At 49.1% G+C, this 12,677-nt stretch overlaps 1 protein-coding gene across 1 annotated transcript in view; it reads left to right on the top strand.

Moving 5' to 3' along the window:
- WDR93 (WD repeat domain 93) overlaps window positions 1-10,820 on the top strand; it is a 50,424-nt gene extending 39,604 nt beyond the window's left edge. Inside the window, exons 15-17 of the mRNA XM_032263879.1 lie at window positions 359-515; window positions 828-1,023; window positions 10,577-10,820. Of these exons, the coding sequence (XP_032119770.1) occupies window positions 359-515; window positions 828-1,023; window positions 10,577-10,739 (516 nt within the window). The 3' untranslated portion in view covers window positions 10,740-10,820. The remainder of the gene's footprint in view (window positions 1-358; window positions 516-827; window positions 1,024-10,576) is intronic.
- Window positions 10,821-12,677: the final 1,857 nt, after the last annotated feature.

The following is a 12,677-nucleotide window of genomic DNA, read 5'->3' as shown; positions in this document are numbered from 1 at the left end:
TGAGGGGGACCCCGAGGAGTCAGCACATGTGTGTGCAGTCCCCAGCAGCACTGGATGGATCTGGAGGCAGGGACCCAAGATGTTTTTGTTTTTTTTAATTTTTATTTCTTTATTTTTATAGACAGGGTTTCACCATGTTGGTCAGGTTGGCCTTGAACTCCCGACCTCAGGTGATCCGCCCGCCTTGGCCTCCAAAGTGCTTGGAATACAGGCGTGAGCCACCACGCCCAGCCTGACCCAAGATGTTTTATGTCCAGCTGCTTCTCTCATGCCTCACTGGGGTGACCACTACACTCGACCTTCCTGAGAGGGTCAGAGTCCAGTAGAAGCCCCTGCTCACCATCTCTTTGCTTCCCAGGTGCTCATCTTTTCCAAGAATGGCTCCGTGTGCCTTATGGATGTAGCTAAGCCTGAAACCATCTGTGCCTTTGCCCCCCCAGGAGGCTTTCCTCTGGAGGCCCCCTGGGAGCCAGTGTTCGTCGTGTCTCGACACCATCCATGTTTCCTGCTCCGAGGTACAGAAAGAAACAAGGGCTGATGCCCACTGACCACTTCCCCGACTTCCTTAGTTCTTCACAAACAGAGGGTAGCCCCTCCGATCTCCTCCTTGCTCTGTGTCCCCCTCCACCATAGGCCAAAGAGGGTACCAAGCTCAGTCCTCACAGGGCACGTCGATGAAATGCCAGCAGGGTCTTCTCTCTGAAGTCACCACTCAACTAACATGACCCAGCTTTATGAGCAGAGGGCAGCCCACATACTCACACAGACTGCAGAGCCCACAGAGAGAGCGCCTCTCACACAGAGCACATGTTCTTGTTTCATCACAGGAGACTATTCACAAGACACTGAGTCCACTGACGATGCTGAGATCCAGTATTCTGTTTTCTATTTTAATTTTGAGGCCTGCCCATTCCTGGAAAATATCTCAAAAAATTGCACCATTCCTCAAAGGGACTTGGATGACATGGCCTTCCCCCAGGCACTGCCGTTGGAGAAAAGATGTGAGCGTTTCCTCCAGAACAGGTAAAGAGCTCTGTGTCTGCACCCCCTCCCGCATCTGGGGTTTTCTCTAGATTGAGGGATAGTGGGGTTTGTTTTATGGTAAATCCTTTCAGCCTTGAAATTTCCCCTAAGTGAAGGGTTCTACCGTATGATAGCCCATGAGCTGCACTCCACCTCACATGTAGATTGGTAGAAAAGGGGTAATTAATTCAAGCTGGTAGAAAAGAAGGGCTTCCAGTTGGTGTTTTCTTGTTGTCAAGATCATCATTTTAACTTTGTCAATTCCCTCTTAAAAGTATGTTTAGGCCAGGCACGGTGGCTCATGCTGTAAGCCCAGCAATCTGTGAGGCTGAGGCGGGCAGACTGCTTGAGCTCTGGAGTTCGAGACCAGCCTGGCCAACATGGTGAAACCCCATCTCTACGAAAAATACACAAAATTAGCTGGGCATGGTAGCACATGGCTTTGGTCCTACCTAATCTGGAGGCTGAGCTGGGAGAATCACTTGAACCTGGGAGGCAAAGGTTGCAATTGCAGTGAGCCAAGACTGTGCCATTGTACTCCAGCCTGGGTGATAGGGCCAGACCCTGCCTCGAAAAAAAAAAGAAAGTATGTTTGGATTATTAGACACAATCATTAAGATGGGATTGGCAAACTATGACCTGTAGGCCACATCCAGCCTACTGTCTGGTTTTATAAATAAAGTTTTATTTGAACACAGCCGTGCCCATTTCTATATGTATTATCTGTGGCTGCTGTGTGCCACAGAAGTATAGAAGGCTGTGAAGGAGACAGCATGACATATAAAGTCTAAATTATTTCCATTCTGGGCCTTCACAGAAAATGTTTGCCAACCCGTGATCTAACACCCCATCTTTTACCGTCATTCAGATAAACGGTTATGGTGCGCTTCTCCTCTTCCCCTTCACGCTCTCCCTAATCCTGCAGGCACCGTTCGCTTGCCCTCCTTTCTGCTATCAAAGCATAAGGAACGGTATTCACGCCATTCTGGAGAAATAGGTGTCTCTTCTAATCCATCTCACAACACATTTCTGGTGATTTGCAAATCCTTGCTGATGATTCCTGTTGTGATCTGACCACACATTTTGGATAGATTGAGGTCATCAGTGGAGCCCTGGGTCCTCGTCCCGGGCCTGCCACTATAGAAATAGGTGGTGCTGGCAGACCCCTTTCCTCCCAGGGCCCTGATGTCCCTATGTATGTAACGTGACCTCTGAGATCTGTGATCTCTCCAATCACCATAATGTCCCTTCACGACTGTTTCCCCCTTTCTCTATTTAGACTCTTTCCTCAGGGAGGTCTGAAGTAGAATGGTTAAGATATGCAGGTCTGGAGCCAAACACAACCACTTACAATGAGACCTTGGGCGAGTTACTTTGCCTCTCAGAGGTTCAGTTTTTTCATTCAGTTATAAGACACATATTGTGCATCTGTGATGTGCCAGGCTGTGTTCTGGCCATTTTAATGATGCCTGAGTTTTAGGGCTTGAGTATTAAGTGGGATGACACGTGGAAAGTACCAGGCACGGGGTGGTTGCTCAGTAAATGGCGGGTATGACCATGATGATGGTTCCCTACTAATCCAAGTTCATGCCTGGGAAAACTCAACATCACCACTAGGTGACACCATAGCGCCTCTCCGCCTTCCTGTTCATCAAGTCGTTCCTGTGCGGCAGGGGTGGCTGGGAGGCTGTCAGCGCGCCCTGGAGGGAAATGTCCCTATTCCTCAGGAGAGGAATGTCATCGTGAATCTTGGGGGAGGGAGACAATGAAGAAGGGGATGGTTGACACTGGCCCCCACTAAAGATTTACCCAGAAGGTTTAGCTGCTCTTCACTGGGGAGGGTTCCTATTCTAACTCCTGATGACCTGCTCTTAAGAGATGCAGCTGTGCTGGTGGTGATGGCTCACACCTGTAATCCCAGCACTTTGGGAGGCAGAGGTGGGAAGACTGCTTGAGTCTGAGGGTTCAAGCCCAGCCTGGGCAACATACAAGACCCCCATCTCTATGTTTTGTTAATTTTTTTAATTAAAATTTTTTTAAAAAAGAGAGATGCAGCTGAAGAATTTACAGAGACGTGACATAACGTTCCTACAACTTACTTTCAAGTGGTCCAGAAAAAATATTGATAGAGAAAGAGAGGGAGATAAAAACGTTCACAACAGGCGAATCTAGGTAAAGTTTCATTGTATTGCAACTTTTCTATAAGTTTGAAATTTTTCTAAATAAAAAGATGGAGAGAGGTTATAACATTTTATGGTATAATCCTGATCCTGAGTAAAAGAGAGAGAAGGCTGGGAATGTATACTCCGGTAGCAACATTGATTATATGCAGGTCATAGAAGTATGTGTGGTTTTCTTTCTTTGTGTTTTCCCTGTTTGCAACTTTTCAAAAAAAAAAAAAAAAAAAAAGTACTGTTTTGGCAAATAGATTAAAAAGAATGGTGAAGAAATTAGTGAAGAGCATGAGGTTTGGTCTAGTCCGTAATGAGTAGTTCTCCTGAGAAGGGGGTCTTGGCTTGGAGCTTTCTGATGCCCACCTAGAGCCTCTGAGACCCCCTTGCTGAAAGAGTTTGTTTCCATTTCTCTCGATTCTTGTCTAACCCCCTCCTCTTACTGGCCTAGAAGTGTCAGCCTTGCTAGTTACCCAGGCCAACAGGCCGCCCTACTTGTGGGAAAGGACCAAGAGCCAGCAGCTGAAGCTCTGGGCGGCTCATCTTCCACCTGACCACAGGCTAATTGTTGACACTTGTCACCCTCAACCAAAGGCACCTAGTCCACAGACGCCTGCTGAACCCATGAATGTCTCTTCAAGTGTAAAACTACTACGTCAACGAGAGTAATTTCCCATTGCAAAAAAGTGTATTCGTTATTTCCGAGTTGTTATATATTCACTTGTAGAAAACTGGAAAACAGGCCGGGCATGGTGGCTCACGCCTGTAATCCAAGCACTTTGAAGGCCAAGGCAGGCAGATCACCTGAGGTTGGGAGTTCAAGACCAGACTGACCAACATAGTAAAACCCTGTCTTTATTAAAAAAAAAAAAAAAAAAAAATTGGAAAACAGGAAAGTACAAAAAAGAAAATGTAAATTACCCATCATGCCACACTCGAAGTCACCTTCATGGCCACTACTGTGTCAGCGCCTCTCCCCTCAGCTTAATCCCTTGGCATTTTCCCCAGCTGAGATGGTGTTTCATGGTCCCTTTTTTATCTGGATTTATGTCACTCCAGAATATAACTTAATGACTTTTTTTTTTAACGGAGGTTCACTCTTGTTACCCAGGCTGGAGTGCAATGGCACAAACTCAGGTCACTGCAACCTCCACCTCCCAGGTTCAAGCAATTCACCTACCTCAACCACCCAAGTAGCTGGGATTTCAGGCATGTGCTACCACGCCCAGCTGATTTTTTGTATTTTTAGTAGAGGTGGGATTTAACCATGTTGGCCAGGCTACTCTCGAACTCATGACCTCATCTTGGCCTCCCAAAGTGCTGGGATTACAGGTGTGAGCCACCATGCCCAGCCCTTAATGACTTTTTAATTTTGAGAAAAACATCTTTATAAATATGGTTTTTCTAGCCCATGTACTATTCTGTGGGAAGGATGTCTCTAGTGTGCCTCACTCCTCTGCAGTTGGAACTGTTGGGTGAAGGAGAAGGCCATCCTTTCTCCCCTGATGTCCCCCAGTCTCCGGAACACCAGAGGCCCATCTTGGCCCCCCAACAGGGAATGGAAGGGACTCTACCACCTCCCCCTTCCCAGCTGTCTCTCTCCTTGTCAACATAGCTTAGGTCCTGGGTTCCAGCCCCAGCTCCTCTTCAGAAAGGTCCCCAGCAGCGGGGTGCGGTGCAGAGGATGGCCTCCTGAGAATCCCTCTGCAGGAAGAGGGCTAGAGGCAGCAGGGCTCGAATGAATCGCTTGAACCTGGGAGGCGGAGGTTGCAGTGACCTGAGTTTGTGCCATTGCACTCCAGCCTGGGTAACAAGAGTGAAACTCCATCAAAAAAAAAAGTCATTAAGTTATATTCTGGAGCATGGTGGGGTGGGTTGTCCAGGAGCAGGGTCTGGGGCTCTTGGGAACAGAAAAGTAGGAGGAGCGCTCCCCAGGGAGGGAACACCGTGTGTGGTGAGGGGCAGCCCCAGTTCTTGCTTCCTTGAATCGGACTCAAAGGCGCATTTACTTGGAAGGATCACAGTATCTGAGTCATTTGCCTTGGGGCCACCATTTTCTGATCTGGGTCCCAGAGATCTGTTAGGAAACACCAATTTAAAGAAGGCTTTTCCTTTTCTACTTGCTTCGAGTTGTGATATCTGGGGTTTTCCCCAAAAGTACTCCCCTGTTCCCTAACATTGTTTTTTTCTTTTTTCTTTTTTTTTTTTTTTTGGAGACAGCTCTCACTCTGTCACCCAGGCTGGAGTGCAGTGACACTATCATGGCTCTCTGTAGCTTTGACCTCCATGGGCTCAGGTGATTCTCCTGCCTCAGCCTCCCAAGTATCTGGGACCACAGGCCTGAGCCACCACACCTGGCTAATTTTTGCATTTTTTATAGAGACAGGGTCTTACTATCTCACCCAGGCTGGTCTTGAGTTCTCGAGATGAAGCGATCCACCCACCCAAGCCTCCCAAAGTGCTGGTGTGAGCCACCTTACTTGGCTCTCCCCAACATTTTATGATGAAAATTTTCAAACACCCAGAAGCTCTGAAAAAACTTTGAGTGAACACCAGTATACCTACATCCTAGATTCTGTCACTAACCTTCAGCTCTCCTGGTCTAATCATTACATATCCATATATGCCCCAATTATTTTAAGCCTCTTTTTTTTTTTCTGTTTACTCCTGTGTCTGTAATAGTTTGGCCATTGGTCCTGTCCATGTGACAATAGACTGCTTCAGACATTCAATGGTCTGTCCAAATTGCTTTCACAAAACCAGTGGTGGGACTTTTGTAAACAGCCAGTGTGAAACGGAGCCTGCCTTCAGGGCTTCCAGAGAAAGCCAGTTAGCACCAAATGTGCCACCCCCACCCCCGGGGGCCTGGCTTCTGCTCCTTCCAGCCCAGGCCTCAGGGGCACCATGTCCATCTGGCTCGACTTCCTGTCGAGTTCAGAGTCCAGCTTCTCTGGCTGGGTCACTTTGGATCACAAGAGGGAATTTTCAGGGTACCAGGAAACAGAAACAAAGCTGTTTCCCCATATTCCCTGTGAACAGCAGACCAAGCACGATTCCGGTTGTACAAGTCCCCCAGCTTTCTGCCAGAAGGTGGCCTGGGGATGACCAGCAGTCCAAGATCCACTTAGAACACAGCTCCCTTGGTGAGCAGAGGGGAGTGGGGGAGCCCTGTGTGGACACTGGGTAACATTTTCCTCAAGGCTGGAGGAGGAGGGTGGGGAATGATATTCTGACCCCTTTATTACTATCCTTAGGGCTAAAATTATGGGCCTATCTTCATTTTCCTTTGCCTTATTTGAGAAACAAAGGGATGAATCTCTCCCAAAATTTTGTGTAGTTACATAGACCCCAGGTATGCAGCCTGAGGTCACCCTCAGTCTCCTGCTACCTCCCACCCTGGCTGCGAAGGCCAGAGCAGCCATCTATAGCTCAGGACTGTTTTAATTGGGAAACTGAGGAAGCTGAGCATCTGTCATTTATGTTGTAAATTTCTGTCTCTTCTCCTGTGACTTGCTCTGGCTCTTCTTCCTAGAGATTGCTCATTTTCTTTGGATTTTAAGAGTTCTTTGTTAAGACATTGCAAATCATTTTTCCTGGTTTGTCTTTGGATTGGAGGTGGTTTGATTGATTAGCCACACAGAAGTTGTAAGTGTCATGTGCCTGGAATCCTGTCTCATCCCTTAGGCTTCACTGAGGAGTGGTTGTAAAGAGTCTCAAACTCGGCCGGGCACGGTGGCTCACGCTTGTAATCCCAGCACTTTGGGAGGCCGAGGCGGGTGGATCACGAGGTCAAGAGATCGAGACCATCCTGGTCAACATGGTGAAACCCCGTCTCTACTAAAAATACAAAAATTAGCTGGGCATGGTGGCGCACGCCTGTAGTTCCAGCTACTCGGGAGGCTGAGGCAGGAGAATTGCTTGAACCCAGGAGACGGAGGTTGCGGTGAGCCGAGATCACGCCATTGCACTCCAGCCTGGGTAACGAGTGAAACTCTGTCTCAAAAAAAAAAGAGTCTCAAACTCAGGGTGTGACCTCTGGGATTTGGCGGCCTGGGCGGGAGGAGGGTGAAGATGGTTAGGAGGGGAGGCAAGGGAAGGGGGGAGCCTGACTCTGGTGCCCTCTAGCTGTGTGACTGGATCAAACCTCAATGACCTTTTTAAAACTGGTAATGCTACTATCTCCTCACAGGACACGTGCCTGGCACACTCAGTAAAGGTTAGCCATCCATATTTTTTATGAGATACAGAAAGCGCTTCTGCACAGCAACATCGTATTTTTATTTTATTTTATTTTTTTTGAGACAGAGCCTCGCTCTGTCGCCCAGGCTGAAGTGCAATGGTGTGATCTCAGCTCACTGAAACCTCCACCTCTCAGGTTCAAGTGATTCTCCTGCCTCAGCCTGCCAAGTAGCTGGGATTATAGGCACGCACCACCACATCCCGCTAATTTTCATATTTTTAATACAGACGGGGTTTTACCATGTTGGCCAGGCTGGTCTCGAACTCCTGACCTCATGATCTGCCCGCCTCGGCCTCCCAAAGTGCTGGGATTACGGGCATGAGCCACCACGCCTGGCCCAACATCATATTTTTAAAAGCACTCATGTTAACCGGGCACGGTGGCTCACGCCTATGATCCCAACACTTTGGGAGGTTGCAGCTGGAGGACTGCTTAAGGCCAGAAGTTCGACACCAGTCTCAGCAACATATTGAGACCCTCACCTCTACAAATAATAATGATAAAATTTTTAAATTAGCCAGGCTTGGTGGTCCCAGCTGTGGTCCCAGCTACTTGAGAGATGGAGGAAGGAGATCTCTCGAGCCCTGGAGGTGGAGGCTGCAGTGAGCTGTGATGGCACCGCTGTGCTCTTCCGTCTTTCACAGCCTGTTCTCGTTCCACCTGTGTGGCTGCCTCCTGCATGCTCACTTATGATGCCGCGTTGTTCGACCAACTAACCACCACTTATTTATCAGCATCGGCATAAATAGTATGACAGTTCACCTTTATTGAGCACTTATGAGATGCCGGGTGCTGTGCTAAGTGCTTTGCAGGTACTATTTTATTTATTACGATGATTATTATCCCCAGGATAGTGAGAAAGCTGAGGCTTATCGAGGTCAAATTGCCCATCTAACATCACCAGCTTCTAAGGGAAGGCGCAGGGTTTGAACACAAGCACTTTAAGTCCAAAGTCTGACTTTCTAACCTGCAGACCACCTCTCTGCCTCTCCCCTGCCCATCCCCTCCCACACATGGGTGAGGATGCCCATGTACCAAGACATTCATGGCACCCTGATGGTCCTTGCAAAAGTCTGGAAGCTGAAGTGTCATCAATAGGGGTGAAGGAGGCGGCAAGACAGCAAGTGCTGCCCAGAAGTGATTTCTAGGACCGATTTGAAAGGAAGAAAGCAAGGTGCAGGGCCGTGTGCTGATACTTCCGTTTATGTGTTGAAAAGATCATAGGCATGTCTATGCTTGCGTGTGTGTAAAAATCTTAATGTGTAAGAAACTATTAACTACAGCTGCTTTGGGAACAGAATATAAGGATCTGGGGTAAGAGGGAGATTTACTTTTGATTGTATATCCACCTGCGTTCTTTGATTTTATTTACTTTTATTTATCTTTTATTGTATTAACATTTTTTTTTTTTTTTGAGACAGAGTTTGCTCTTGTCGCCCAGGCTGGAGTGCAGTGGTGCAATCTCAGCTCGCTGCAGCCTCTGCCTCCCGGGTTCAAGCGATTCTCCTGTCTCAGCCTCCTGAGTAGCTGGGATTACAGGTGCCCGCCACCACATCCAACTAACTTATTATTTGTAGAATAATAAAAATTCTATGTTGACCAGGCTGGTCTTGAACTCCTGGGCTCAAGTGACCCTCCCACCTTGCCTCACAAAGTTCTGGGACTACAGACATGAGCTACCGTTCTCAGCCTAAAAGAAACCATTTTAGAAACAGGGAGTTCTACTTAGATTGGCAGAGTTAAGGTCAAAAATATAAAGTACACATTGCTACTTTATCTTCAGCCCTTTCCTTTAAGAGGCAAATGAGCATAAAATATGGGTGCATGTTGCTTGGTTCTGAGACAGTGAAGGAATTTCTCCAGTGTTTAAATATATTCATATAACCAGTTATATAAATCTAAATATAAAACCTGTCTCCAATACATTTTTAATATAGCATTCACCATCTCTGTGAAAGGTTGGACATTACCAGTCAGGTGTGGCGGCTCACAGCTGCAATCCCAGCACTTTGGGAGGCTGCAATGGAGGATTGCTTGAAGCCAGGAGTTCAAGATTAGCCTCAGTAACATAGCAAGACCCCATCTCTACATCGACATCTATAAATAAAAAATTAATTCATTAATTAAAAGCTTATCTCCACATAGATGTCTCACATGCAGAGACTCAAATCAAAGCAATGACCATTGTCTTTCTCCCCCGAAGTATTCCTCTCCCTGTTCAGCTAAGCATTTTCACTTCATCCACCCACACCTTCCCCAGAACACCCCACCAACACCCCTCCACCCTGCTAAGCATTCCCGTCTCTGCCACCATGAGGGGTGAATCTTGGGCTTCTTTGATTTTTCTGTAGTGAACATGTACGTATTTATTTTATTAAAACAACTCTTACTTTTTAAAAGATCCAACTTGGCCAGTCACGGTGACTCACGCCTATAATCCTGGCACTTTGGGAGGCCGAGGCGGGTGGATCACCTGAGGTCGGGAGTTCAAGACCAGCCTGACCAACATAGAGAAACCCAGTCTCTACTAAAAATACAAAATTAGCCAGGCATGGTGGCACATGCCTGTAATCTCAGCTACTTGAGAGGCTGAGGCAAGAGAATCGCTTTAACCTGGGAGGCGGAGGTTACAGTGAGCTGAGATCATACCATTGCACCCCAGCCTGGGCAACAAGAGTGAAACTCCATCTCAAATAAATATATAAAAGACCTAACTCAAACCATCTTTATAAAAGTTGGAATCATACAGTGTGTCTTTTTGTGACTGGCGTATTTCACTGAGTGCAATGTCCTCAAGAGTCTTCCCTGGTGGAGCATGTGTCAGGACGTCCTCTTTTTCAGTCTGAATGTTCCATGGTGGGTGATACCACAGGTTGTTTGCAAACAGCCTTTCAGTTCCCCAGTTTGCCATCCTGTCTATCCATGCGCACCTCACAGGTTAAGATGCTAGACCCATGGCTCCTCAGGAAAGGCCTTCTGAGCACCTGCTGTGTACCAGGCTGAGTCCTGAGGACACAGAGATGAGGCAGGCATGTCCTCTGAGTTTCTCGCAGGAGCACGGGGTGGTCAAGGTCTGCCCTGGGGGCCCGGGAGCTGGGGGAGTGAGGGCAGATTCCTCTCATCATAGTTGTGTGGTCCTCAGCTATCGGAAACTGGAGAAGAACCCGGAGAAAGAGCAGGAGCACTGGACCCGGCTCCGGAGGTACTCCTGCTTGCTCCAGAGAGAGAACTTCAAGAAGGAAGCTGCCACCACCCTGGGCTCTGAAAAGGTTTCAGTCACTGGGCAGCCGCTCCCAGGACACTGAGGCCAAGAGGAATGAGACAGAGCCACAGCTGCACAGGCCTGCACTTGGAGCCTGGGGCCTCCGCAGGGCCGGCAAGGGGAACTCAGCCTCTTGTCAGAGCCCTCAAGTGGGTGGATGTGTCACCGAAATAAACAGCGATATTGTCTCAGACTCCCAAGTTACTGTGGTGTGTAACCCATTGTTCCCACCCAGTCCAGACCCCAGCGGGGCCCAGATGATGGTGTCAACTCGAGTCCCAGGCCTGGTGAGGGCCACTCACCTCCTAGGCCCTGGAGAGCCACTTTCCTCAGATGAGCGGACGCCCCACGCCAGCGACTGTGAGGCCCCCTGTCCTCTCCAGCCACTTCTCACACCTGTATAGAACAGCTTTGAGGAGCTGAGGCCACGCAGCTATGAGAGGCCAAGTGGGAAGGAGAGGTGGCAGGCAGGCCAGAGCTAGGCCACTGCTGCCCCCAGAACGCTAGAGGAGGCTGGGCAGAGGGATGCCTTGCTCTTGTCTAGCAACTGCCGTCCCAGAAAAACCAGCCAGAGGGGTCCCCAGCAGCCCCAGGGATCCAGGACACCACGTGGAGCCTTTGAGGCTACGGTAGGTCACATGTCCCAGCCTGGTCCTAGGCCTGCCTGGCCTCTCGGATGTAAACTACCCAGGAGACTGACTGCACGAAGGGCTTGCAGTGGCAGCTGCTTCTGTGGCCCTGTCCACTTCCTCCCTGGGCCACACACCACATCCCTTGTTGGCCAGACACCTCCCGTATGGCACTGATACTGGCTGGCTGACTGTCCCCTTGGATGAAGGGATCCCCGCCTGAGACACTCTGGCCCTGTCTACACCCCACCATGGGAATGAAATACAACAGCCAGCGTAGCTCTTGGCGTAATTCCCTCTACACAGCAGGTGCTCTGGCAGCTCTCTGGAGATGAGGGAGGAGAATTGGGAAGACGGTCTTGGCTCACACATCACCTAAACGTGACGAGGAACCAACGTTTCTGTGGTTTGTGTATTTACATCTAAGCCTAAAGCAACCTTGTGGAACACAGAAGTTACTGTTATCCCCATTTTACAGAGAAGATAATTGAGACTCAGGATACACAGAACGGCCTGCGCCAAGTCTCCATGGCTTTCCACAGCAGATGCTAGAAACCCAACTCAGTTTCTACCTTTAGCAAAACGGGGTGTTTTGGCTCCAATTACTTCGCCATCTAGGAGTCATGCCAACAGTGTGGCTGGATCCCAGGTGTTGAGATCACACCGGAGTCTCCCTCCGCCTCTCAGTTCTACTCCCCCTTCAGGCAGACCTTCTGCTTTGGTGACACCAGCAGCACCCAGCGGGCCACCCCTTCCAGTGGTTCTGGCAAGGCCCTGAGCCACCTCCTTACTGGCCTGCCTGCGGTCTCTCTCCTGAACTGCTCACTGTCATGATGGCTGGATCTGAACGCAGCTCTTCCCAGCATACCACCCACCCTGCCTGGCTCTGAGACAGTCTACCATCCACGCTGAGGGACAACTGTGGACCACCACCCCTCTTCTTCAGCTCCCATGTTCACACTGGAACCTTGGCCTGTCCTTGAATGCGCTGCCCTCCTTTACATGTTGTCCCATCAGCATCCACAAAGAAGCCACACATGCACACAGTCTCACATGCACAGCCTCACATGCGCAGTCTCACATGCGCAGCCTCACATGTGCACCTCACATGCACACAGCCACACATGCACACAGCTTCCACACCTCCACACACCCATCCACGCGCACAGCGTACACACATCCACATCCACACAGCATCCACACCTCCACACCCATCCATGCGCAATGTACACACATCCACATCCACACAGCATCCACACCTCCACACGGCATCCACACCTCCACACACCCATCCACGCACACAGCGTACACACATCCACATCCACACAGCATCCACGCCTCCACAATATCCA

This window comes from Sapajus apella, unplaced genomic scaffold (assembly GCF_009761245.1).
Source record: "Sapajus apella isolate SASKATOON/1434 unplaced genomic scaffold, GSC_monkey_1.0 scaffold139, whole genome shotgun sequence".
NCBI lineage: Eukaryota > Metazoa > Chordata > Mammalia > Primates > Cebidae > Sapajus > Sapajus apella.
Note: the sequence above shows the minus strand (reverse complement) of the source record. Positions and strands in the feature narration are given on the sequence as shown.